Source organism: Paramormyrops kingsleyae, chromosome 5 (genome assembly GCF_048594095.1).
Source record: "Paramormyrops kingsleyae isolate MSU_618 chromosome 5, PKINGS_0.4, whole genome shotgun sequence".
NCBI lineage: Eukaryota > Metazoa > Chordata > Actinopteri > Osteoglossiformes > Mormyridae > Paramormyrops > Paramormyrops kingsleyae.
The window spans coordinates 5,730,563-5,754,815 of record NC_132801.1 but is presented as its reverse complement, the minus strand read 5'-3'; the positions used below and the strand labels follow the sequence as shown (position 1 = coordinate 5,754,815).

The following is a 24,253-nucleotide window of genomic DNA, read 5'->3' as shown; positions in this document are numbered from 1 at the left end:
CATTCAAAGTCACAGAGCGTAAAATCGCACTTTTATTTCTACCAAATGATTCAGAGAAATATCGTTAATAACCACAAGCCCTACTTTTAACCAAAAGATACTATTCGTCTTCACATCCCCACCAGGAACAGACTCAGCCAGGAGTTTCAGCCTGTTGCACACAGTTTATTTAACAATATGGTATATAAGTAAGAAATGAGCTGTTTTATGTTTATACAGTGATTTTTTTCCTTATATTTATAGCATTTCATGTAATAACTTGCATGATTTTACACAAGAGAAAAAGATCACCCTCGATTCAAGTTTCGTGTTCGGGGAAGGAGGATAGACAGAACTCTTTCTCTGTTCAAATCAGCAGTCAAACTGATCTGTTCAGGGCAGTATAGGAATTAAATCGTTTTTATATAACTATATTTATAGGACTAATTTCAAAGATCTCAAAGGAGAAACAAAGCAACAATTTTCTACATCTGCAAGACAAATTCCGGTTCCAGGCCAGTGAGATGTTCACATGGACTTGAGTGTTTACATTGGTGCGTGTGCATGTGTTTGTGTGTGTTTGGGAGAACTGGTATTTTGAGTGTGTTTGTGTGTGTGCGTGCGCATGTGTGTGCGTGTGCAATACTCTAGGTCCTATCTATACAAATGAATACTTTTATTTGCACAGACTTTACAATTAACAAAGGGAAAAGGAATTCTTCTCAAAAGTATATCCTTTTGAAAATCGGTACATCATTAAGAATCCATTTGTAAGGAATGAGGAGAGAGATAGAGAGAAGCTGGCCTGCTTCCCAGACAAAATATTTTACAGTCTTTCAACACAAAAATGTTTTAAAGTCCGCAAAGGTACAAAATAAAATGTATGAATAATATAATGAAATAGTTCCATAAATTCTTTTAAAAAAAGTCATGAATTCATACCAAAACAAAAAAAAAACAGACCAAAACTGGTCCAAACCAAAAATATATTCTTTGTGATTTCCTTTTTTTTTTTAACAGCAATTTTCAAATCCCTTGATTTGTAGGAAGAAACAGGCGTCTCTCACATTAGGAGACATTCCCTAGCATTGTTGACTTTATTTTTTAAATTCCTTTAAACTTTTTACATGTCAGTACAAAAGTTCTTTGAGGGGGGGAAAAGCTGGAAAGGAGAGGGAAAGCATTTTTCTTTTAATCTACCCCCATAAATGCTACAAACTCTCCACAAACTTCTCCAGCGTGTCCCCCGATGGGTCCCCCCCCATGGCCAAGTCCCCGGGCAGTCCTCCGCGGCTGGGCGTGTTCAGCTGTGGGAGCATGGCGCTCTGCTCCGGCGTGCCTAGGTGCCCCTGATCCAAAGGGCCGCCCATGGGGGCGGCCAGGCCAGGGTGGGGCGAGCCCGTGTGGGTGGGCGCGTGCTGCGGGGAGGGCTGCGGCTGTATCCGGGGCGAGGGGCTGGAATGCGGAGGGGGCTGCTGCTGCGATGGTGGGCATGGTGACTGCACAGGGGCGGGCGACCGCACTTGGCCGGGGAGCATGTGCGGCTGAGGACTCATGGGACCGGGCTGGGCGGGCGAGCCCATCTGTGACTTCAGCATGGCCTGCTGCTGCGGGTGCTGCTGCTGCTGCTGCTGGAGCAGGCGCGGGTGCAGCAGGTTCTGCGAGCCATCCATGCCCATCTGCGGCTTGGATGGCTGCTGACCCATTGGCCCGGCGCCACCCTGCATGGCCAGCTGCTGCTGCTGCTGCTGCTGTTGTTGTTGCTGCTGCTGCTGCTGTTGCATGCGGAGCTGGGAGTAGCTTGCAGCGGAGGCTTGGGTCTGGGGAAACTGGCTGTGGGACTGGGCCATGGTGCCCTGCAGCTGCTGCTGTTGTTGCTGCTGCTGCTGCTGTCGCTGAAGTAGCTGCCGGCGATACAGCTCCTGGAGCTGTGGGCTGGGATTGTGTCCGGGGTTCATCAGTTGCCCCTGTGGCACCAGAGCTCCCATGCCCTGCTGAGGTGGCTGGGGGGGCATGCCGGGCCGCTGCACCGCCCCGCCAGGCACGGGGGCCAGGCCGGCAAGGTTGGACTGGCCTGTGTGCATGCCCTGGGGGGGCTGCTGCGGTGGCGGGGCCTGCTGCTGTTGCACCTGCTGCTGTTGCTGCGGTGGCTGGCTGGCCTGGTACTTGGCAGTCCGCTGCTTTATGAAGGCGGCCATGAGCTGCGGGTTGGACTTGAGGATGCGGAGGACCTGCTGCTGCTGTTGCGGTGAGCTGGGTGACTTGAGTGTGCGCAGGAGGTCCTGCAAAGCGGCAGCAGCGATGGGGCCCCCCTGCTGGGGAGTCTGCTGTGAGGGGCCCTGCGGTGGCGGAGCAGCCCCAGGCATACGGGGTTGTTGCTGGGGCATCAGGGGCCTCTGCATGGGCATGGCGGCCGGGGGACCCTGGGGAGGAAGTTGCTGCTGAGGAGGGACTTGCTGCTGCTGTTGTTGTTGTTGTGGGGACAGTGTAGCCTGCATGGGCCCTTGAGGGCCTCCGGGCCACTGGCCGGGTGGCACCGCCTGCATGACTGGGGGACCACGGGGGCCAACTATCTGCATGGTGGCTGGCAGAGGCCCCGGCGGGCGCTGCTGGTGCAAGCCATTCATGTTGACCCGGTAGCCGAGATGTTGGCTCTGCTGCTGCGCCTGGGCGACACGCTCGATATGCCGCGCCATCTTCACCGCAGCTGGTGGTGGCTGCTGCTGCTGCTGTGGTTGCAGTTGCTGCTGCTGCGCAGGCTGGGGCTGTTGCACCTGGGGCTGCTGGGGCAGGGGGGACTGCTGCTGGTGCAAGGGTGAAGCCTGCGGGCCCTGTGGCTTGCCCTGAGAGGCTGGGGCCGGGGGCTGGCCGGCTCGTGGGCCGGCCTGGAAGGCGGGAGAGAGGACGCCGCCACTGGGTGTGGTTGGCTGAGATGGAGGCGGAGGCAGGGGTTGCGGGGTCTGCGGTGTGCCAGGCTGCTGGTGGGAGGTGGGTGTGCCGGGTGTGGCCGCTGAGGTAGGCGGGGAGGGCAAGCTCTGGGGGGCGCCACGGCCCTGCATGGTGGCCATGCGCCGGCGCATCATCTGCGCCTGCTGCAACCGGTGCTGCAGCTGCTGCTGGCGCAGCTTGTGCTTGATGTTGAGGCAGAAGGGCACAGGGCACTTGTTCTCCTGGCAGTGCTTGGCGTGGTAGCAGCAGAGCGCAATCAGCTGCTTGCACACGGGGCAGCCGCCATTGGTCTTGCGCTTGCAGCCTTTGGTGTGCTGCACCACGCGCTTCATCTTCTGGCAGGACGGCAGCGAGCAGTTGGCGTTGCGGCACTGGCAGGCATGCACCAGTGACTGGATGCAGCGCTGGATGCTGAGGCGGCGGCTCTCCTGCGGGCTCTTGGAGGCCTCGCCCCCCTGGCCGTTGCTGTCGTCGTCCAGTCCCAGGCCCCACTTCACCATCTGGTGCTCGTGACCCTTAGTGTTGTAGCAGTTGATACACAGGTCGAAATCCTGGAAGGAGAAAAGAGCCAGAATGTCAGCAGAAGAAAGCAAGGCTGGGCTTCATGTGTCTTTAAAACAAGGCGGGCGGAGTGTACCTCGCAGACGGTGCAGTGGAAGCGCGTCTCCACATGATGCTTGCACTCGTTGCAGGTGTAGACGAAGCGGTCCTGGCCCTGGTGGTGCAGCTCCACCAGCATGCACATGGTGCTCCACTTGCAGCGCCGCAGTGAGGAGAACTCCCAGTGCTTGTCGCGCGCCAGCGTCAGGAAGGCATCGCGCCCGTCCATCAGGTCGCACGTCAGCAGCGGGTCCGGGTCCATGATGGGGGGCAGCGTGTTCACCATGGGCCCCGAATGCAGGTGGATCACGAAGAACACCTGGAACGGGCCAAGAGTGACAGTCCCCAGGTAACAGGAGGAATGCAGGCTTGTGGTCAAACCCTGGTGATTCCTACAGGATTCCACCTCCGGATGGGACCAGCAAAACATCTGCAGATTACTGGAGAAAATCTCAGAAGTGTTTCAGGCACCGTGACTCACCTCCTTGTGCTTCTCCATGGTGGCATAGAGCTTCTGGGACAAGTCGTTAGCTACGTTGGGCATGCCGGCCTTCTTCTTGTTGGCCCGGCTTAGACTGCTTTTGTTTTTGTTAGTCTTCTTACTGTTTTTCTTCTTGGCGTTCTTGCTGTCGCCTGGCGTCCCCTGGGAAGAGCGAACACAGGCACGTGTGACCAGAGGCAAGGAGAACTAGCCAGGCTCAAGCCTCATAGTGTTAAACCCCATAGCAGCGATTACGGCCGAAACTCACTCTTCACGAAACGTTTTTACGAGAGAGTGGAAGGGGGGCATTTAGAGTTAGCATCCTATACTGCATTGAAATAAGACACAAATAATATGGGAAACAATTTAAGCTCCCTGAGCCCTTGGGAGGAACACGGCAAGAGCCATTCCAGGAAAATATTATGCATGTTAACTATTTCTGAGGAATCCACACCTACTCCATATAAAAACTGAAATCACTGGGGAGCTTTTGACAGGTCCTTATTTTTCTAGAGCAGGGGTCTCTAACTCCGGTCCTGCAGAGCTACTATCCAGTAAGTTTACTATCCTACCTGGTATTTACTGGAGAACAGATGTGGCTCATCAGAAGCCAGATAGGATGGAAAACGTAATGGCTAGCAGCTCTCCAGGACCGGAGCTGGAGACCCCTGTTCTAGAGGATGAGCACCGAATTCACTGACGTGTTCTATGCACTTTTTTAAACATCGCTGCTTGAATATAACTATGGGTGAGATGTTACTTTGCTTGCATTTGCTCACAAACATGCCTAGACAGGCTCAGACTGCTTTCGGCCCCCTTTGCCCCCCCACTATGACAAACCTCTGGCGGCTCGCAGGCTGCCGTGTTCTCCTCCTTCTTGCGCTCCTCCTCCTCCTGTTCCAGCTCCTTGATGCTCTCCTCCAGCACATTGGGCCAGAAGTCGCCCTCGAAGTACGAAAGCTCGTTGGCGCTGGTCAGCCGGTCCTCCGTTGCTTGCTTGAAGATGTCCTGTTGCATGTGCACATGGACAAAACACAAAAGAGCTAAGTTAGTAGAGCTCATGCATCATGCATTTTTTAGTCTATTGTAGGAGGCTGTACAATGTTCAATGACTAACTCAAGCGTAACACACCACAGTGACCATGCAGCATCAAAGAGAGCCAGGCCGATTCCTCTCCTGCCCATGACAAAGCAAACAAAAGAAACAGGAGCGAGTCTGGACTGAGATACTGTGATGACTATAAGGCAGCCAACCTTATAGTCATGTAGGATCCTCTCAGCAAAGGCCTTGTCCAGCATCTTCCGGTACCACTCCTGCAGCCGCTTGGGCTTGGGGATCTTCTGGTCTGCTGGATGGCAGTGGAAGATGTAATCGTCCCCCTCGCTGGGCGGGCAGGCCCAGATGTGTGCTGTGACGTACCTGCACAGGTGAGGACAGGCAACACTTCAGCAACCTGATCTCACCATATGGACTGTAACAAATTTAATGGCGATTTACAAATCGGCCAATGAAATATTACTGGTACTTAGCACCCAACTGGCTGCATCACATTCGTAAGGCCTTTGACAAGCCCGAACCTACCCAAGCTTCTTGACATACTCCAGATAACCAATCAGGATCTCGTGGTAGACTGCAGTTCGGAGGATCCGGGGCCTGAAGAAGTGAATACTGTCGAGGTATGATATGTATACCCGTCTGTTGAAGGAGGAAGAGGATGTATTTGTGTTAAGCACCTGGCAGAGTAACTGAACTATCCAACACATGACAGGCAAGTTCTAGAAGGGACAAGGTCTGTTGGCAGTCAGTTCTGTTCCTTATTACGGGGTTAAGGCAGGCTGCCCTGAGCCCGGACGCTCACCTGGTGTTGGGAAAGGGGCAGTCCGAGCCGTACTCCTGGACATGCATCCCGAAGAAGCACACGTCCACTCCATCTATCTCTTCAAAAGCGAAAAGTGCTTTGGTTCTGTAGGGGAAGCTTTCTGCCATCTCACCTATATCCACAAACCTGGCAGAGTAACAGGAGGGTCTTTAGAGGTGACTTACCCTGAGATAACCGTAAGTACCCTAAGACAAGGGCACAGAATAGTTCACTCATGGAAAGCCAAAAATGTACTTTTATATAGGCTCCAGTCAGATATTCCAGTGATGGTAAATGGTAAATGGACTGCATTTATATAGCGCTTTTCTACTCCTACGAGTACTCAAAGCGCTTTACAATACATGCCTCACATTCACCATCCACACTCACATTCATACACCAGGGGCAAAGGCTGCCATGCAAGGTGCCAACCTGCACACCGGGAGCAATTTGGGGTTCAGTGTCTTGCTCAAGGACACTTTGATGGGGTCAGGAGGAACCAGGGCTTGAACCTGCAACCCTCTGGTTGCCGAACGATAGCACTACCTCCCGCACCACCATCTTCCCCACAGGCTGTACAATGATGATGCCATTTACACCTTTGAGGGCAATGCACAGGTTAGCTGATGCGTCTTTTACCTGGACTTCATCCCGGGTTTGACCTCCACCGTCTTGTCGGAGCTGGCCACCACTCGCACGAACACTTCCCCGGCCTCTGGGTGGTTCTGCCGCTTCAGGTACTTGTTGACCCGGTCTTCTATGTACGTTCCCAGCTTGGTGGTCTGCAGCCCTGTGGGTGGGGGTATGGACATGTGCCATGAGGAGTAGGGTTGCAAAGGGATGGAAAATTTCCAGAAACTTTGCAGAATATTTCCATTCCATGGGAAGATAAGCTGGGGAATTTTGGAAATACTACAAATTGGAAACTTTCCATGGGAATATATGGGAATTAACAGGAAAATTTCCAGAATTTTGCAACCTTAATGAGGAGGCCCCAGGGTTACACATTGCCAACATCAGCAAGCCACGAGTGTCAGTGGATCAAGAGGCATGCTTCCGGAGTGACCCACAAACCATCCTAAACCCAACCAACGTAAAGAAAGGCAGCAAGACCCAGAATACCAACACCTTTGAGGGTACGAGGGCATGTCTAGAGACTGGGATGACTGGGAGTGGACGGCTCTCAGCGCAAGCCCTTAATCTCAAAAACACTCATACAAAAAAAAAAACACTCACTTTTGGCAGAAAACCTGTTCTCCTTCTTTGTTCTCCCAGTCTTCTTCAGACAGTCATCGCAGATGAAACTGTCAAAAGATAATTCTATCATCAGTCAAGCAGCCAATCGGGAGAGGCAACAGTAGCACTAGCCCTCTCTCCCCGCATCTGCTAGCTGTTCGCTAGAGGACACTGGCCATGTCTCCCCGCAACTGCTAGCTGTTCGCTAGAGGACACTGGCCATGTCTCCGTGCAAATGCTACCTGTTTGCTAAGGGACACTGGCCACGTCTTCCTGCAACTGCTAGCTGTGTGCAAGCTCTCACTTCCACACTACCAGTGTGCCTCATGCCACATCTTTCCCGCAGCAGCCTGCTTGGCTGTGAAGACTGGACACCAGTCCTGCTTGCTAAAACGGAAATAAAGCTGCGCGGCAGCAGAGAGCGGCGGGCTCACCCTGCGGGCCAGATGACTTCGTAGTGTAGCACGCAGATCTGGTGCATCTTCCGTCCGCAATCCTTACATTCAACGAACCTGCGTGTGTATATGTTGGTGGCGGGGGACAACAAAAAGTCTGTCTCAATGGCTGGGACAAATCTGAGTTGGGGGTGGGGGATGCGCTGTCACACGGCAGGTCAGTCAGCAACGAAATGGGTCATAACAACAATTCAAACATTTCCGCACATTTCAACACTGGGCTTCAGCATTAAAAAACAAAAAAAAACATTTACTTACGGTTCTGGATCTAATGAGTCATTTTTCTTCCTCTCAAACTGCTCTTTAGATATCATACTAGAAGGAAAAAGACAGAACTTCATTTTTAATATGAATGAAACCAACAACCTTTTTAAAAATAAGAAACAATCTGCCCAGCATATGTTCAATAAGCCAACATCGGGACAAAAAATCTTTTTTTTTTTTTGTTAGCTAAACAGTAAGGAAAGTATTAGAGGATGTTTTGTGGCAGACGGCGAAAGCTCACGTCTGAGGCTGTGCAGGGTCGTCGCCGAGGGTGACGCTGTCGCCCTGGATCTCGTTGAAACACTTCTCACAGAAGTGGTACCTGCCGGGGACAAGGACATGTGCGCATGAGTAGCTCGTCCCAGCACAAAACCGCACGGGTTCGATGCCGATGGCCTTGAGACACTCTGCAACAGGCTGTAATAAGCTCCAATTTTTCATTATTAGAAGCACAAAAACGTCTCCAATTTTTATCCATAATTGCTACAGACACCCCTCCTAGATTTTGAAGAAATGCACTGTATCAAATCGCAGACAAAGCAACTACTCAGTCATATTGTTTTGTTAAAAAATATGTTCGTAGTAGGGGCCCAGACCTCGGGTTGGGAACCAATGGATCTGTGACTGCAGCTCTGAATAAAAATCTAGTTTTGGCCAACTGCAGTAGCAGTAACTGAACAGCAGGGGGAGCAGAGGGACACTTGCACAGAGGTGCTCCGTGTCCAGCTCGCCTCATGAGCGTGCTAGTTAATGGGAATGGTTAAAACGGACGGTTGCCTGGCAGACAGAATGGCTTCAGATGCCTCTCATCTGCATTCTGTTACTAATAGCAATTGAAGGTTTGCTTCCACTAGAACTAAGGCATCAGACACACACTGACTGGGGAACAATAGCTGGCTGGGATCACAGAACGCTACCAGAAATGTCAAGCCCGCAGGAGAAGCAATAAGAACAACATCTGCCTTGATTTAGCCGCAGCTGTCCGGCGCCACTCTCTCCTCCGCTGGGCTCTTGCGAAATCCCAATGCGAAATGGGAACAGATCTGGAGCCTGGGGTCTCCTCTGATTTTCCCGTGATGCAGTTCATATGTGGGCACACACACTACATACACAGCAGCCACTTTGTTAGGTAAACCTGCTCAGTAATGCAAAAAACCTGCTCATCCAAACAGCCAATCATGCGGCGGCAACTCAATGCAAGAGGTACAGTTACTGTTTGACTGAAAACTAGAACAGCCTAATAAAAGTGATTGTGAACGTGGCGTGATTACTGGTGCACCATCCTGGGATGTTCATGCAGTTTCCAAGGAACAGCTTTATGAACAAAGAGCATTCAGTCACGGCATTTGTGGGGCTGGAAACATCCTGTCAGTAGGACAGGGTCAGAGGAGAACGGGAGAACGGACAGCTAACAGGAATGGTACTTGCGGAAGGTTCTGGAGGCGAAGGTGAGTTCTGACCAGTACTAGCTAGGTGTACCTAAAAAAGTGGCCACTGAAGGTGTACACACATTTAAAACAGCAACATATCAATTCAGCACTCTAGAGAAGGGGTATCAAATGGTGGACTCCAGTCTGCAACTGGACAGAAACAACTTAATCCAGACCATGCGATTAATCCACACACGCACTGGTCAGACCCCCCTTTGTTGATGAAATCGTCGAATCAAACCACCCATGGTCACCAAAACCCCGCCTCCCCCCCCGGAAATTTTATCAGACGATGCTGAAAAACTGAGCACCTCCGTCGCAGATGGACAGAAGTGAAGCGTGAACTTAAATCCAAGCTTACAAATAAGACATTAACACACAGGAAGCCTTTTCTCAATCCTGACCCCTGAGGGCTCACCTGTTCTGGTAGCTGAAGTAGGTGCCGTCTCGAGGAATAGTGCAGAGCTGTTTGCCATAGCAGCAGAGCGTCTGAGGCGAGAACTCATACTGCGACGGCGAGACGGAAAGAGGGGGAGAGACGCGGCAGTCAGGTGTTTATTCGCGTTTAGCAGATATCTCATATGTATGTCACACGACTGGCACACGCAGCCAGGGGCAAATGAAAACAGGGAGATGAGCTCGCGACAAGTCAGCGGCACCCTCCCACTGCACAGACATTGGAGGGGGTGTCTGCAGGTCGGCACACAGTGACTGTGACTAGAAAGCCGCTGGTTCAAATCCCAGTGATGTCACTGTTGGGCCCATTAGCAAGGCTCTTAGTCGCAGTTATGTGTAAATGTTTGCTTTGTATAAAAGCATCTGCTAAATAAATAAAAACGTAAACACCCCCCCCCCCCCCAGTACATGCAGGACAATCCTTCACTAACTCATTCGACCCCCTCAAGTACCTACAGACCAATCCACAGGCACAGCAGCCATTGGTCTTGGGGTGGGGGTCGGAGACCAGCGAGCTTTTGATCAGGTGACCTGCACCTTAACCACTATGCCACCTTTCCCCCGAAAGAAGGGACGACGGCTCCGGCCGCCGTACCCCTAAACCCCAGCTCTCTCAGCCAGCCACAGGCTACTCACCTTCCTCCCGCAGCAGTAACCCAGACTCTGCATGACCGGGTCGATCTCCTGCTCGAAGACCTCGGCCAGCTTGGAGCAGTACTTGTAGACGCGCGAGGTCTTGCGGTTGTAGAGCCAGGCGTTGTTGAACATGAGCCAGACGTCGTCCACGTACTGCCAGGGCTCCTGGTACTGGCCCGTGTCCAGCTTGCGCTTGATGGTGGACAGGTCGATGGGGTTCTTCACGATGTCGAAGTAGTCCTGGCGGACCAGAGAAGAAGAGGACCATAAACAGCTAGCACATCCCAAAGGGGGCCCAAGCCAGCTTCATAATTATAATTTATGTCACTAAATCGTGAATACCGGCAGACTTTCAATCACCCGTCAGCATGAATATGGCCATAAAAGGCATGACAATGACCTCTGCTGGTTCCATTCCTCTCCTTTCCCCTTTAATCTGATGACACGTGAGGAATTAATAAGCTGATTGAAAGGTTCACGGCCGAAAGCTGCTATGTCATCACTGAAGCTTGCAGTAGCTGTTAGTGCAAGAAATGATGCATTAAGTGCCTGACAGCAAGCAGCCAGCGGCGGTAAATCAGGACTCGCTAGAAAAACTCAATGATGAAAGACATTTAACAGACAAATCAAATTGGTCCGTCTTACAGAACCAAACATTCCACAACTTGCACCGTTTCCTTCTGCCCTAAAGGGCACTTAGGGTTAATTTTAATGCCCCAGCAGGCATTTCAAAAACATCCCACAACTAAGAGCGCTTTTCCACCACACTAGGTACCGTACTTTTAGTATCTTCCCTTTTCCACTGACTTGTGGTCGAGTACCAGTACCAGAAGTTCCAGTACCCAGAGTACCAAACCAGCTGGTGTACTTCTCTGGTACTTTAGTACTTTGGGATGGGACTTTAAAATGTTTTCTGTCAATTGGTTATGCAAATAGCCTGCATCTGGAACACAACACAACTGCTGTCTTGAAAAAAGTTAACTCAGAAAACAAAGTAAAAGAAACAAAGAAATAAATTAGCATTAATATTAACAACAACAATAATATGAATCATATTACTACTACTACTCATAATAATAATAATAATGGATGCATGGACACATTTAGAGATTCAAGGATGAACAGATACAAGATCAAGACGACATGACAGGAAATGAAGTGTTTTGTATAATATCCCAGGGCAGCACGATATTGGAATGTGATTTGCCATAGATACTGAGGTATTCAAAAAAGGAGTTTCAAAGCCGTCTGAGTGATATAAACAGTAAGGATGATAATGAATATGAATATCTCTGAGAAAACATGCAGCACTCATGCAAAAGCAGTGAAGGTAAACTTAAAAGTTATTTTTAAACGCATATTAAACAATCTTGAAAAGGAATAACAACTAAAATTGCAGAGCTTGCTAATTCCCCCCCCCCCCCCCCCCCGAGGACACAGTAAAAAGGTTTTAGCGAAACGTAACATTTTGCGCTATAATGTCCGTACAGTATGATGGAGTGAAACAACCTGATCTCAATCTAGCTGAGCAGCTATGTTAGAACTGCATGTTCCATAACATACGATGTTGGTATTAATATCACACCTTGCCCAACCCTATAATATACTACAGCCATTTTTCCAAACTGAGTACAAAATACCCTGCCTTGTGCTGTGATGTTATTTGGTGTCGGTACCAGTTTTTACACTAGTGGAAAACCAATACCTTGAAGTACCATATTTTGGTACTTACTTGAAGTACCGAAAATATGGTACCTGGTGAGGTGGGATAGCGCCCCGATTTCTTAGAAATATCAGAAAATGGAAACCCGAGGGCAGCCGGTGGCCTCACACCTCCAGGGCTGTGGACTGGTCCACCCTCCGTGCTGTGCATGTAAGTTTGCATGTTCTCTGTGTTCCTACAGGATTCCTGTGAACTCATATGTCTCACCACAGTGCTTGTGGACCCTGCACACAGTACACATTTTTTACTCCTTGCCAGCAGACATGAACCAAACAATCAAGCAACCAAGGATACCGGGTAAATGTGGACTGTCGGGGGGTAAATGTGGACTGTCGGGGGGTAAATGTGGACTGTCGGGGGGTAAATGTGGACTGTCGGGGGGTAAATGTGGACTGTCGGGGGGTAAATGTGGTCTGTCGGGGGGTAAATGTGGACTGTCGTGGGGTAAATGTGGACTGTCGTGGGGTAAATGTGGACTGTCGTGGGGTAAATGTGGACTGTCGTGGGGTAAATGTGGACTGTCTGGGGGTAAATGTGGACTGTCGGGGGGTAAATGTGGACTGTCGGGGGGTAAATGTGGACTGTCGGGGGGTAAATGTGGACTGTCTGGGGGTAAATGTGGACTGTCGGGGGGTAAATGTGGACTGCTCCCTGAAGACCAATACAGAAAGACTGAGGAGCTTCTTCCCGCAGGCGATACGGTCTCTAAATCAGTACACCACACAGTACTGATCCATTTTGCACATCCACACATATGTTTCTTGCACTGACTCTAGACATTCGGGACATTCATTGACACTAGTGGTCACTGCACACCTGCACATTCATGGACATTCATTGACACTAGTGGTCACTGCACACCTGCACATTCATGGACATTCATTGACACTAGTGGTCACTGCACACCTGCACATTCATGGACATTCATTGACACTAGTGGTCACTGCACACCTGCACATTCGGGACATTCATTGACACTAGTGGTCACTGCACACCTGCACATTCGGGACATTCATTGACACTAGTGGTCACTGCACACCTGCACATTCGGGACATTCATTGACACTAGTGGTCACTGCACACCTGCACATTCATGGACATTCATTGACACTAGTGGTCACTGCACACCTGCACATTCGGGACATTCATTGACACTAGTGGTCACTGCACACCTGCACATTCGGGACATTCATTGACACTAGTGGTCACTGCACACCTGCACATTCATGGACATTCATTGACACTAGTGGTCACTGCACACCTGCACATTCGGGACATTCATTGACACTAGTGGTCACTGCACACCTGCACATTCGGGACATTCATTGACACTAGTGGTCACTGCACACCTGCACATTCATGGACATTCATTGACACTAGTGGTCACTGCACACCTGCACATTCATGGACATTCATTGACACTAGTGGTCACTGCACACCTGCACATTCGGGACATTCATTGACACTAGTGGTCACTGCACACCTGCACATTCGGGACATTCATTGACACTAGTGGTCACTGCACACCTGCACATTCGGGACATTCATTGACACTAGTGGTCACTGCACACCTGCACATTCGGGACATTCATTGACACTAGTGGTCACTGCACACCTGCACATTCATGGACATAAGTTATTTATTCTATTTTATTCTGTTTCTCTGATGCACTTAAGTCACTTTAAATATGACACTTTCAGGCACATTTGCACACCCCCTGGACATTTCTATTTATATTCACTTCATTCCCACACAAAAATTCCAGAAATTCTATATTTTCTATATTGAACAGCTAGGTTTTTCTTATTTTTCTTATATTTTCCTTATATTTTTCTAATATTGTATATTTTGTATTGTACAGATATTTTATTCTCAGTTAAATTTACTTTCTATTTTCTTTTTCATATTTATTTCCTATTAATAGTGTTTTATTTTAACGGGCAGTTGTCTAAGCATTTCACTGCATATCGTACTGTGTATGACTGTATGTGACAAATAAAAATCTGAATTTGAATTGATTTGCATTGATTAACACTATTCTAGGTTAATTTGGGTCTTTAAAAATTCTCTTGTATGTGTGTATGCCCAGTGATGGATTGGCATACCATCTAGGGGGTGCTCTGCCCTTCCAAGCTCACCCAGTACTGGATAAATTAGACAGGTAGATGTATCCTAACTGCAGATCCCTGACCACAGGACCCACCGGGATGCCCAGCCTCATGGGGTCCACAGGCTGCCGGAAGGGCAGCGACTCTGGGTCCTGGCGGTACAGGGACTCCAGCGTGGGCATCAGGGCCTGGCGCAGCTCCTCGGGCTTGAAGACTGGACAGCGGCGGGCGAGCAGGAGGTGTTACAGCAGTGAGGTGAAAAAGAACATTTGGGTGAAAAAAACAGGAGACAAAGAATAACCTGGATCAGTCACAAAAACGAAAGCGTCCTGGTGAGAACCAGCCATCCAGGACAAAGACAGCGAGACGGGCCCATGTTCTTACTCTTCCTGCGGGACTGTGAGGCGGGTGTGGATGTGGTGGAGCCGTTGGCCCCGCCCTCCTCATCTTCCTCCTTGGGCTCTGGCTTCACCTCTACCTTCTCCTCCACATCCATGGGCTCCTGCTTGAAGTCTGAGCCCTCTGGATCCTCTTTCTTCACCATGGATGAGGAGTCCTCCTCCGACTGAAGGAGAGAAAAGGAAACAAGGGGAAGTTTCAGGCCTCTGACTAAGCACACTGACCTCAGAGCTATTCAGAATTACATGACATTTTGCCAGAATATCGTATTTCACTCATCTGAAACCAAACCATTCCGTGGAAGTGTCATGGGATTTCAACCTGCAGCATTTTGCCATCACTGGTTTTTTGAAAGATTGGCTGAACGTGAACTAAAACAGGACTAAGTTGGAGATGCCAGCTTATGCCTGGCAGAGCCTAAACATTAAGCAGAGAAAGACGAGGTGAAGCGTCACGGAGACAAACAGCCAATTCTATGACACGGATAACATAGGGCTATAGGCCACAGTCCTGTCTGCCAGCACATCAATGGGGCTGAAGACGACAGAGAGATGCTGATCTGTCATCCCCGAGACTTGTACAGGACTTTCATATTAAAACTGTTTAAGGGAATGAAACATGCCAGTTTACTATTAGACTGGAAATCTTACTCTTGGCAAAGAAGCTGCAAGCAGGTTCAAGTTAAAATAGCTACTGCAAACTTTCAGGTGTGACACTGCATTGCAGTTCCTTGCCGATTGTGATTTCACATTAAGAAACGGACTGTGAAAATTTCAGTGTTGATAAAATAATGATTCTCCATCTGGATTAACAGTGGTCCAAGATGGTCACACGGCACAGCGGCCACACCCGTCCCACAGAGCCAGTGATCTCTGGATGGGCTGGCTGACCAATATGAAATGCAAGGTGCTGGATTGTAACCCACACTACGGCAAACAGACTAAGAGCAGAGGCAGAGCGTACGCCCAGAGTTCCAAAACACAACCCACATTTAATCCTTGCCACGCAAATCGAAATTCCTTTTTGACTTTCCGCATCATTCCTAGTGATGCAAACACAAGGCAAGACACTCAACGGCAAGCGGAAGGCAGAAGATCCACAGTGCTCCATGGTGGTGACTTAAGAATCTGTTTTGCAGGCAGTCGGGGGCATATATATGAAGATGCAGGCTTTGCCTGGTACTAATTTCCTTTATTGTGACATTTTAGATGGTAAGATGCCTTAGAATGTTACGTTATTACAGCATTTGAACAAAAAAGAGCAAAGTGACATTTAGCATTATTAAACCTGTCTGTGGAATATATGAGCACATGGGTCTCAAAACTCAAAGCAGCAGCGCCGAAGCCATCGGTCTTCATGGCAGCGTTCCTCGGATGTGGAGCTCGAAAGAAAAAATCTGGAATTTGAACGCCTCATTTGTTTGGTTTCTTTGCGCATGCAGAATTGGGCTGGGAGAGCAGTACATAACTGGGGCTGAGCGCCATACAAAGGCAGCTCTAAATGGCCCCCTCACCTTAAAAAAAAAAAGTTTAACAGACAAAGGACAAAGCGTTTAAGAACAAAGGGGGGGGGGGGGGAGGGCAGCGCTCAAATCTCATAATAAAGCATTCCTTAAATCAGTGCCTATTGAGCTTTAAATATATATATTATCTACCTTTTATTCATTTACCCGATACTATCATTTAAAGCAATTTATAGTTACAATTTGTGTTCGCTCTTTGGGATTTGAACCCATCACCTTTGAGTTGTTAGCACAATGCTGTACTTGAGCTTGTATTTATTGCGTTTTCATAGAGGCACTTAATTTCGCTAGGTAAATATCATGCTTACTTCCTGTTTAGCTAACAAATTTCATATGAAGCTGGAGTTCCAGTCAGTCAGTCAGTAAATAGTCAGTATAAACATTCCCAAAAGTGGTGCTCATGCCCCAGAAGCCACCTCTTCAGAGGTACACGTCGTTTTTAATTTAATCACTTATGCAGCCGCTCGGAGGATATGAAAAACATTTTGGAAAGGTTTTGAAGCAATTAAAACTAATCATGAGTCGTTTAAGTCCATCATTGTAATCACCGAATGCTTCACAGCCAATGATTTCATTAAAAAAAAACAGCATCCCGTATGTTGAACACTCACTGTGGCATTTAGAAAGTCATTAAAACAGAGTCTGATTCAAACATTAGCCACTGAGCAGAAAAAGGCACATTTTCAGTGAGTAACACAACTCCACAAAATGTAATGGCTGCAGTTTTATGCCATTCATCTTTACCACCCTCTAGATGGTCTGGATATTGGGGGAGGCAGGAATCACAGAGGTTGAGAAGGTTACAGTACGTTTTAGCAAGGAGTAGTTCTGCCGTGTCCTGTTATGATTCATACTACCGTGCCTTTGAGCAGAGACGCCACCCAGACCCACACCCGGCCGAACTCACTGGCCAGTCCCCTGCGTCGACACGCACCTCCGCTTTGGGCTCCAACTTCAACCCTCCGGACTGGAAGTCCTGCTCTTCGTCCCGGGGTTCAGGTTTGGACTCGTGAACAGGCCGGTCAGGTAGGGCATGCTGAGAGTGCAGGTCCCCCCCCAGCACAGAGGATGGAGTGGGAACACGGTTGTCTGCACTAGTCGCAGCCTGTGAAAGCTGGGGGACGGGATGGGGGGGGGGGGGTTGCAGGAGACAACAGGCACAGAATGTTACCCACAAAACGTCGGCAGCCTGCAATCCCGGCCCCAAAATTAGTCCGCTGTGTCTCTTTTTGGTATATATTACATTCTCTCAGGATCCCTGGTTTGTTGCAAACAATTAATTAAACAAAGGTGGAAAGCGAAGTGGGGATTAAGGGAAAATGAAAAGCGGTCTGCAGAACGACCCCGACTCTCACCGGAGTGGTGGGGGGCTGCGGCTGTGCAGACGGGGGCTGCTGGATCTGCGCACCGGGGTCCGGCTGGGGCGGCAGAGGCGTGCGCGGCTGGGCTGGGGTGGGCGGAGTCCCCAGCATGGGGGTGGGGCCCGGCGCGGGGGCAGGGGTGGAGGCCCGGCTTGACGGCTGGGCCTGCGGGGGAGTGACGTGCTGGAGCTGCTGCAGGCCGGGGCCGCCGGCGACTGAGGTGGGGGGCGGAGTGCCATGCAGTGAGGGCTGGGTGGGCGGGGCACAGGGCAGCTGGGGCGCCATGGGGCCGAGGGCATTCATGGCGAGGTTAGCGTTCTGCTGCGGTGGCGGCTGCTGCTGCTAGAGAGAAAATGGCCCGATGCCGTCCGTTACAGTATCACCATGTGCACTCCGGATGGCGCTGCTGCCTATTTTAACATTTCAACACTCAACCAGTCCCCCCCTCCCCACCATGTAGTGAATGGTTCAAATAAGGCATTTTTCCACCGCATGAAATTTTTCTTCAGGAACTGGAACCCTTTTCAGGAACCAGGAGCTTCTATCATGTTCCCACTGCAGGAACTTCTTGAGAGGTAGTTCCTGAGCCTGTTTCCCTGCTCTGGAGTAGGTACTTTTCGCTTGACCAAGAACTCCTGGATGGGGCTTATAGCGATAAACCACAAGCACTGGCACTTGAAAATTGCATGGAAGTGTGGAGAGAAAATTGACCAGATGGAATTCCTTTGCATCTCAATTACATTAAAATGCATTAAAGTAGCTTTTTTTTTTTGTTTGCATCTCAATATTTCTGTATTGGAGAATTTGACCGATAACCAGTACATTTCTGTCTGGTATTGCTCGCACTGGTTCCGAAACCTGCCAGTGCTTATTATCAGAAAAACATCACAATTTTCACTCTACGTAAAATGAAAGTTAGATCTGCTGGCCAGAATTAATAATAACTTATAAACATATCAGTGGCCATATACATAAACTACAGATAAAATGGTGTGTCCCATTTTCAACCAATACAGGCCAGGATTTGTTCTGTATTTTCAGACGGCGCATTTGATCCCCCAGTAACTAACAAATAACTAACAAAATAACTTGTTCACCATGTTTTGTCGTGGCTGCGTAGTTTCTTATGAAATTGTGCGTGAAGTTTAACCTACAAGCTTTTTGCGTCTCTCCTGCTTATTTAACATAAAGGTCCCAGTTCCTGTTACGCTGTGCAGGTTCCTGAACTTTGGTGGGAAAGTGACAATGGCCACCATGCTGCGATTAGCCCCCCCGCCCCGCTCACCTGGGGGATGGGAGCCTGTGCACTGGGCTGCCCCAAACCCACGTTCACATTCATTGCCCCGCTGAACTGAGTCTGAGGCATGAACTGGGCCTGGTTTGCAGTCTGGCCCACCATGTTGTTGCCATGCGCTCCCATCATGCTTTGCGCCTGGGGCATCCGGGAAGGGGACATTCCCATCTGGAAGGACAGCAAAATTCACTCCATTACTCCACTGGCACCCGGAAGCACAGCATGGCACAAGATCTGAAAAGCCCTCTCAACAGGCCTACAGAGAAGCCTGACAGCCCCAAGGGACCCGGCCAATGACAGCCCCAAGGGACCCGGCCAATGACAGCCCCAAGGGACCCGGCCAATGACAGCCCCAAGGGACCCGGCCAATGACAGCCCCAAGGGACCCGGCCAATGACAGCCCCAAGTCTACTCAAGCTACATAAATAATAATGATAAAATCAGAGGTTCCACGGAAGGCACAGACGGAAGTATTAAAACAAGATCCGCCTTCTGTAGGCTAACTCAGCCTGGGCCGGTTACAGAAGCATGACCGCGGAGCTGGCTGCGGGGCGCATGCAGGGGGTGCATGCGGGGGGGTGCATGCGGGCGGCGGGCGGGGCTCACCGCTGGGACAGAGCTCATGTTCATCTGCACGGGGTGGCTCATGGGGGAGGCTGCGCGGGCTCCCAGGGACGCCGGTGACATCTGCACACTCTGCATCGCCATGGGGGCAAACTGACTCATCCCTGCAGGGAACACGCAGAGACAGACGCAGGGAGAGACGCACACAAACACACACACACACACACACGGGCATAATTAGAGGCCAGATGGGAATAACCAGAGCAGCTCAGATTCAATATTGCTGCTCCAAAGTCAATAGAGACTAAATGACCCTAAATGAGCAGCAGGAAGCCCCAATGATTCCAACCAACTGCACGCAAATGTGAAGCTCAGTTCTGAGAGATCAAAGACTGACAGCGTCCAAAAATCCAGGACCACTGAAAATGTGCATGTTCAAGAAAATGTCACAGATGCCGATTATTCACCGCTTTGCCACTAGGGGGCAGATATAAAAAATTATTCTCCCAGCAGCTAAGAAGAGCTGACTGGAAACCAAGTAGACCTTGGTTAACATGTGGGCAGCTTCACATTCCCTAACAAAGGCAGCAAAGAGTACTGGGCCAACGGCTTTGGGCTCAGAACCAACGTTTTGGTCACATGCTTCATCTCTTGTCAATTGCGTAGATGATGCAGGCAGAAACAATTCAGATACTAATCACTCGTTAAAATAAACAGACAACCAGCATCCAAGGAAGGATCGCACAAGCCAAAATAAGCGGAGAAAAGCCACGGGATCCGCAAAGAGCAGCAGGCAGATGGTTTCCCTTCGTGCAGCACTCCAGGACCTCAACACAGCCTGTGGCTTCTCCTCTACATCAAGCCTCAGAGGCCAAGAGTAGACCTCAGATCACTGTCTTGGCAGGGGTACTAAGCACCATGGCTGTAATGCTGTAGTAGTGGGGGGGGGGGATCAAATGCAGATGGGTTAAGGTGCAACCAGTCATCGAGCAGGAGGGGTACCTTGTGTGACTTGCATGCGATTTATGATCTGGTTTGGCACACTGGGCATAGGCACAGGTCCATCTGAAGAAGAGGAGGAGAGAGGTAGAGGGGGAGTGAGTGAGTGAGCAGGAAATTCAACACGCCAAAGGAGAGTCAGAACGTGCTAACATGCATGTATGGTCTCAGGGATGGAGCCATGGAAGAGGACAGAGGAAACCCCCCCCCAGCTGGACGGTGTACTCACTGGGCGGACGACCTCCCTGCGTCGGCCCCAGGGCATTCGGCTGCTGGGCCCCGGGGCCCGCCATGGGCGCCTGTCCGATCTGCTTCTGCAGCCGTGACCTCCGCTTCTCCTCCAGCTCCTTCTGGATCTTGTAGATCTTCTCGGCCAGGAAGTGGTAGTACTCATCCTGCCAGGGACAGCGGCAACAGGGGGCCCAGCGTTACACCCAAAGATCGGCGAGCCACTCGCCCCAAGTGACTCCATCGCCTCACGTTACCGTTCATTCTATCTGGGGGAAACTTTATGGATTATTAAAAGCATGAAGGCAGAACCTCCACCCTGAGGCTGAGAATCACCAGCTTTAAATCGGCCTAACGATCAGCATCAGACGAATAAGAAGCAGCTACACAGCGGCGTGTCGTACCCTGCTATTCGCAGACTCGTACATGTCTCCCTCGACCTTGCGAGCGTAGGCCACCAAGTTCTCCATCCGCCGGTCCTTCAAGGCCGCAGGGTCGGGGGTAGGGAAGATGGCTTGAACTCTACAAGGGTGGGGGGGCGGCAGGCAGATTAGCCACTGACAGGCATGCGCACGCACACGCAGGCAGGCAGAAAGGGGGGGGGGCGACACTCACAGCTTATGCACTAAATGGTTGCGCAGGTCCTGGGTGACGTGCTCGTGCCAGGCCTTGCGCACGCCTGTGGCAGACAGAGGCGCGGCGGTGGGCAGACTGCTCAAGGTGCCCACAGCTGCCCCATCCGGCATCAGCTGGCTGTGGGGAGCAAAGACGGGAAACGAGAGTAAGAAAAGGGAAGCGTCAGGAGACATTCAGAAGCTCCTTCTCACCGACTTTTAATCTCAGAAAGAGATTAAAAGAAACACAGACCGCACCCTAAATGATATTAAAGACGTAGATACGACAAGGTTTGTTACAAACAGTATCATAGACACAAGAGGGATTATTACATTCTAATTATCAGGTGTTTAATAAATTCCAGCAAACAAAGTCCACGTTCAGGAGAACGTCCCGGCGACAGCAGTACCCAGGCGAGCTGACGCTGGAGGACCACGTCGCTCCACTCACCCGGGAAGCGAGGGCGGCAGCGAGGAGTCCGGGTGCAGGCCGGTCTGCTCCGACGTGCCGACGGCCATGTTCATCTGGTTAGTGCCTGAGGAGGAACAGTCTGCAAGTCGGCAAGGGTATCCCCCACAAATATAGTTTGCAGGATGACACACCAGACCCAGCACACAAAGCCACTGCAGTCACAAGGCCTGATTAAGACGCGACTCAGCATGTGAACTAATTAGCTACGGAACAAAGTCAAAGGGGTGTTGGAGAGCATTCCTTCTGGGGACTCTCTTGTTCTGCTAGGGGACTTCAATGCTCACGTGGGCAATGACAGTGAGACCTGGAGTGGCGTGATTGGGAGGAACGGCCCCCCCGATCTGAACCCGAGTGGTGTTCTGTTGTTGGACTTCTGTGCTCGTCACGGATTGTCCATAATGAACACCATGTTCAGGCATAAGGGTGTTCATATGTGCACTTGGCACCAGGACACCCTAGGCCGCAGTTCGATGATCGACTTTGTAGTCGTGTCGTCGGACTTGCGGCCGCATGTCTTGGACACTCGGGTGAAGAGAGGGGCGGAGCTGTCAACTGATCACTACCTGGTGGTGGGTTGGCTCCGCTGGTGGGGGAGGAAGCCGGCCAGGCCTGGCAGGCCCAAGCGTATAGTGAGGGTCTGCTGGGAACGTCTGGCTGAATCCCCTGTCAGGAGGAGTTTCAACTCCTACCTCCGGCAGAACTTTTCCCATGTCCCGGGGGAGGCGGGGGACATTGAGTCCGAATGGGCCATGTTCCGTGCCTCCATTGTGGAGGCGGCTGACCGGAGCTGTGGCCGTAAGGTAGTCGGTGCCTGTCGCGGCGGCAATCCGCGAACCCGCTGGTGGACACCAGTGGTGAGGGATGCCGTCAAGCTGAAGAAGGAGTCCTATCGGGCCTATTTAGCCTGTGGGACTCCAGAGGCAGCTGACGGGTACCGGCAGGCCAAGCGGGATGCGGCTTCGGCGGTCGCTGAGGCAAAAACTCGGGTTTGGGAGGAGTTTGGTGAGGCCATGGAAAACGACTTCCGGACGGCTTCGAGGCGATTCTGGTCCACCATCCGGCGGCTCCGGGTGGGAAAGCGGTGCAACATCAACACTGTTTATGGTGGGGATGGGGTGCTGCTGACCTCAACCCGGGACGTTTTGGGTCGGTGGAAGGAATACTTCGAAGACCTCCTCAATCCCACCGACACGCCTTCCAATGTGGAAGCAGAGTATGGGGACTTGGGTGTGGGCTCCCCTATCTCGGGGGCGGAGGTCGCTGAGGTGGTTAAAAAGCTCCTCGGTGGCCGAGCCCCGGGGGTGGATGAGATCCGCCCAGAGTTCCTGAAGGCTCTGGATGCTGTAGGGCAGTCTTGGTTGACACGCATCTGCAGCATCGCGTGGACATCGGGGGCAGTGCCTCTGGACTGGCAGACCGGGGTGGTGGTCCCCCTCTTCAAGAAAGGGGACCAGAGGGTGTGCTCCAACTATAGGGGGATCACACTCCTCAGCCTCCCTGGTAAGGTCTATTCGGGGGTTCTGGAGAGGAGGGTCCGCCGGATTGTCGAACCTCGGATTCAGGAGGAGCAGTGTGGTTTTCGCCCCGGCCGTGGAACAGTGGACCAGCTCTATACTCTCCGCAGGGTTCTGGAGGGTTCATGGGAGTTTGCCCAACCAGTCTACATGTGTTTTGTGGACTTGGAGAAGGCATTCGACCGTGTCCCTCGGGCAGTCCTGTGGGGGGTGCTCCGGGAGTATGGGGTGCCGGGCTTCCTTTTAAGGGCTGTTCGGTCCCTGTATGACCGGTGCCAGAGTCTGGTCCACATGAGCGGCAATAAGTCGGACTTGTTTCCGGTGAGGGTTGGACTCCGTCAGGGCTGTCCTTTGTCACCGATTCTGTTCATAACTTTTATGGACAGAATTTCTAGGCGCAGCCAGGGCGTTGAGGGTGTCCGGTTTGGTGACCTCAGGATTAGGTCTCTGCTTTTTGCAGATGATGTGGTCCTGTTGGCCTCATCAGACCTTGACCTTCGGCTCTCGCTGGGACAGTTCGCAGCCGAGTGTGAAGCGGCTGGGATGAGAATCAGCACCTCCAAATCCGAGACCATGGTCCTCAGCCGGAAAAGGGTAGAATGCTCTCTCCGGGTCGGGGATGGGATCCTTCCCCAAGTGGAGGAGTTTAAGTATCTCGGGGTCTTGTTCACGAGTGGGGGGACGATGGAGCGGGAGGTCGACAGGCGGATCGGTGCGGCGTCCGCAGTGATGCGGGCGCTGCATCGGTCTGTCATGGTGAAGAAGGAGCTGAGCCAAAAGGCGAAGCTCTCGATTTACCAGTCGATCTACGTTCCTACCCTCACCTATGGTCACGAGCTGTGGGTAGTGACCGAAAGAACGAGATCGCGAGTGCAAGCGGCCGAAATGGGTTTCCTCCGCAGGGTGGCTGGGCTCTCCCTTAGAGATAGGGTGAGGAGCTCGGTCATTCGGGAGGGACTCAGAGTAGAGCCGCTGCTCCTCCGCATTGAGAGGAGTCAGATGAGGTGGCTCGGGCATCTGATTAGGATGCCTCCTGGGCGCCTCCCTGGTGAGGTGTTCCGGGCATGTCCCACTGGGAGGAGGCCCCGGGGAAGACCCAGGACACGCTG

General features: G+C 51.2%; 1 protein-coding gene across 5 annotated transcripts in view; it reads right to left on the bottom strand.

The window, feature by feature from the left end:
* Nucleotides 1–150: 150 nt before the first annotated feature.
* The window catches only part of crebbpa (CREB binding protein a), a 58,019-nt gene continuing 33,916 nt past the window's right edge, over nt 151–24,253 (bottom strand). For 3 of the 5 annotated variants that reach the window (XM_023844406.2, XM_023844407.2, XM_023844410.2), the window contains 25 exons: nt 21,610–21,694; nt 21,160–21,297; nt 20,949–21,066; nt 20,546–20,711; nt 20,320–20,382; nt 19,360–19,481; nt 18,745–18,921; nt 17,454–17,801; nt 17,033–17,212; nt 14,562–14,742; nt 14,273–14,391; nt 10,346–10,585; nt 9,672–9,760; nt 8,065–8,145; nt 7,818–7,874; nt 7,539–7,616; nt 7,105–7,172; nt 6,508–6,658; nt 5,869–6,015; nt 5,592–5,705; nt 5,264–5,429; nt 4,850–5,017; nt 4,010–4,171; nt 3,566–3,847; nt 151–3,479 (listed from right to left, as the gene is read on the bottom strand). In XM_023844406.2, coding sequence (XP_023700174.1) covers nt 1,191–3,479; nt 3,566–3,847; nt 4,010–4,171; nt 4,850–5,017; nt 5,264–5,429; nt 5,592–5,705; nt 5,869–6,015; nt 6,508–6,658; nt 7,105–7,172; nt 7,539–7,616; nt 7,818–7,874; nt 8,065–8,145; nt 9,672–9,760; nt 10,346–10,585; nt 14,273–14,391; nt 14,562–14,742; nt 17,033–17,212; nt 17,454–17,801; nt 18,745–18,921; nt 19,360–19,481; nt 20,320–20,382; nt 20,546–20,711; nt 20,949–21,066; nt 21,160–21,297; nt 21,610–21,694 — 5,789 coding nt within the window. In that variant the 3' untranslated portion in view covers nt 151–1,190. The remainder of the gene's footprint in view (nt 3,480–3,565; nt 3,848–4,009; nt 4,172–4,849; nt 5,018–5,263; nt 5,430–5,591; nt 5,706–5,868; nt 6,016–6,507; nt 6,659–7,104; nt 7,173–7,538; nt 7,617–7,817; nt 7,875–8,064; nt 8,146–9,671; nt 9,761–10,345; nt 10,586–14,272; nt 14,392–14,561; nt 14,743–17,032; nt 17,213–17,453; nt 17,802–18,744; nt 18,922–19,359; nt 19,482–20,319; nt 20,383–20,545; nt 20,712–20,948; nt 21,067–21,159; nt 21,298–21,609; nt 21,695–24,253) is intronic. The other 2 variants (XM_023844408.2, XM_023844409.2) reach the window with 2 other exon arrangements.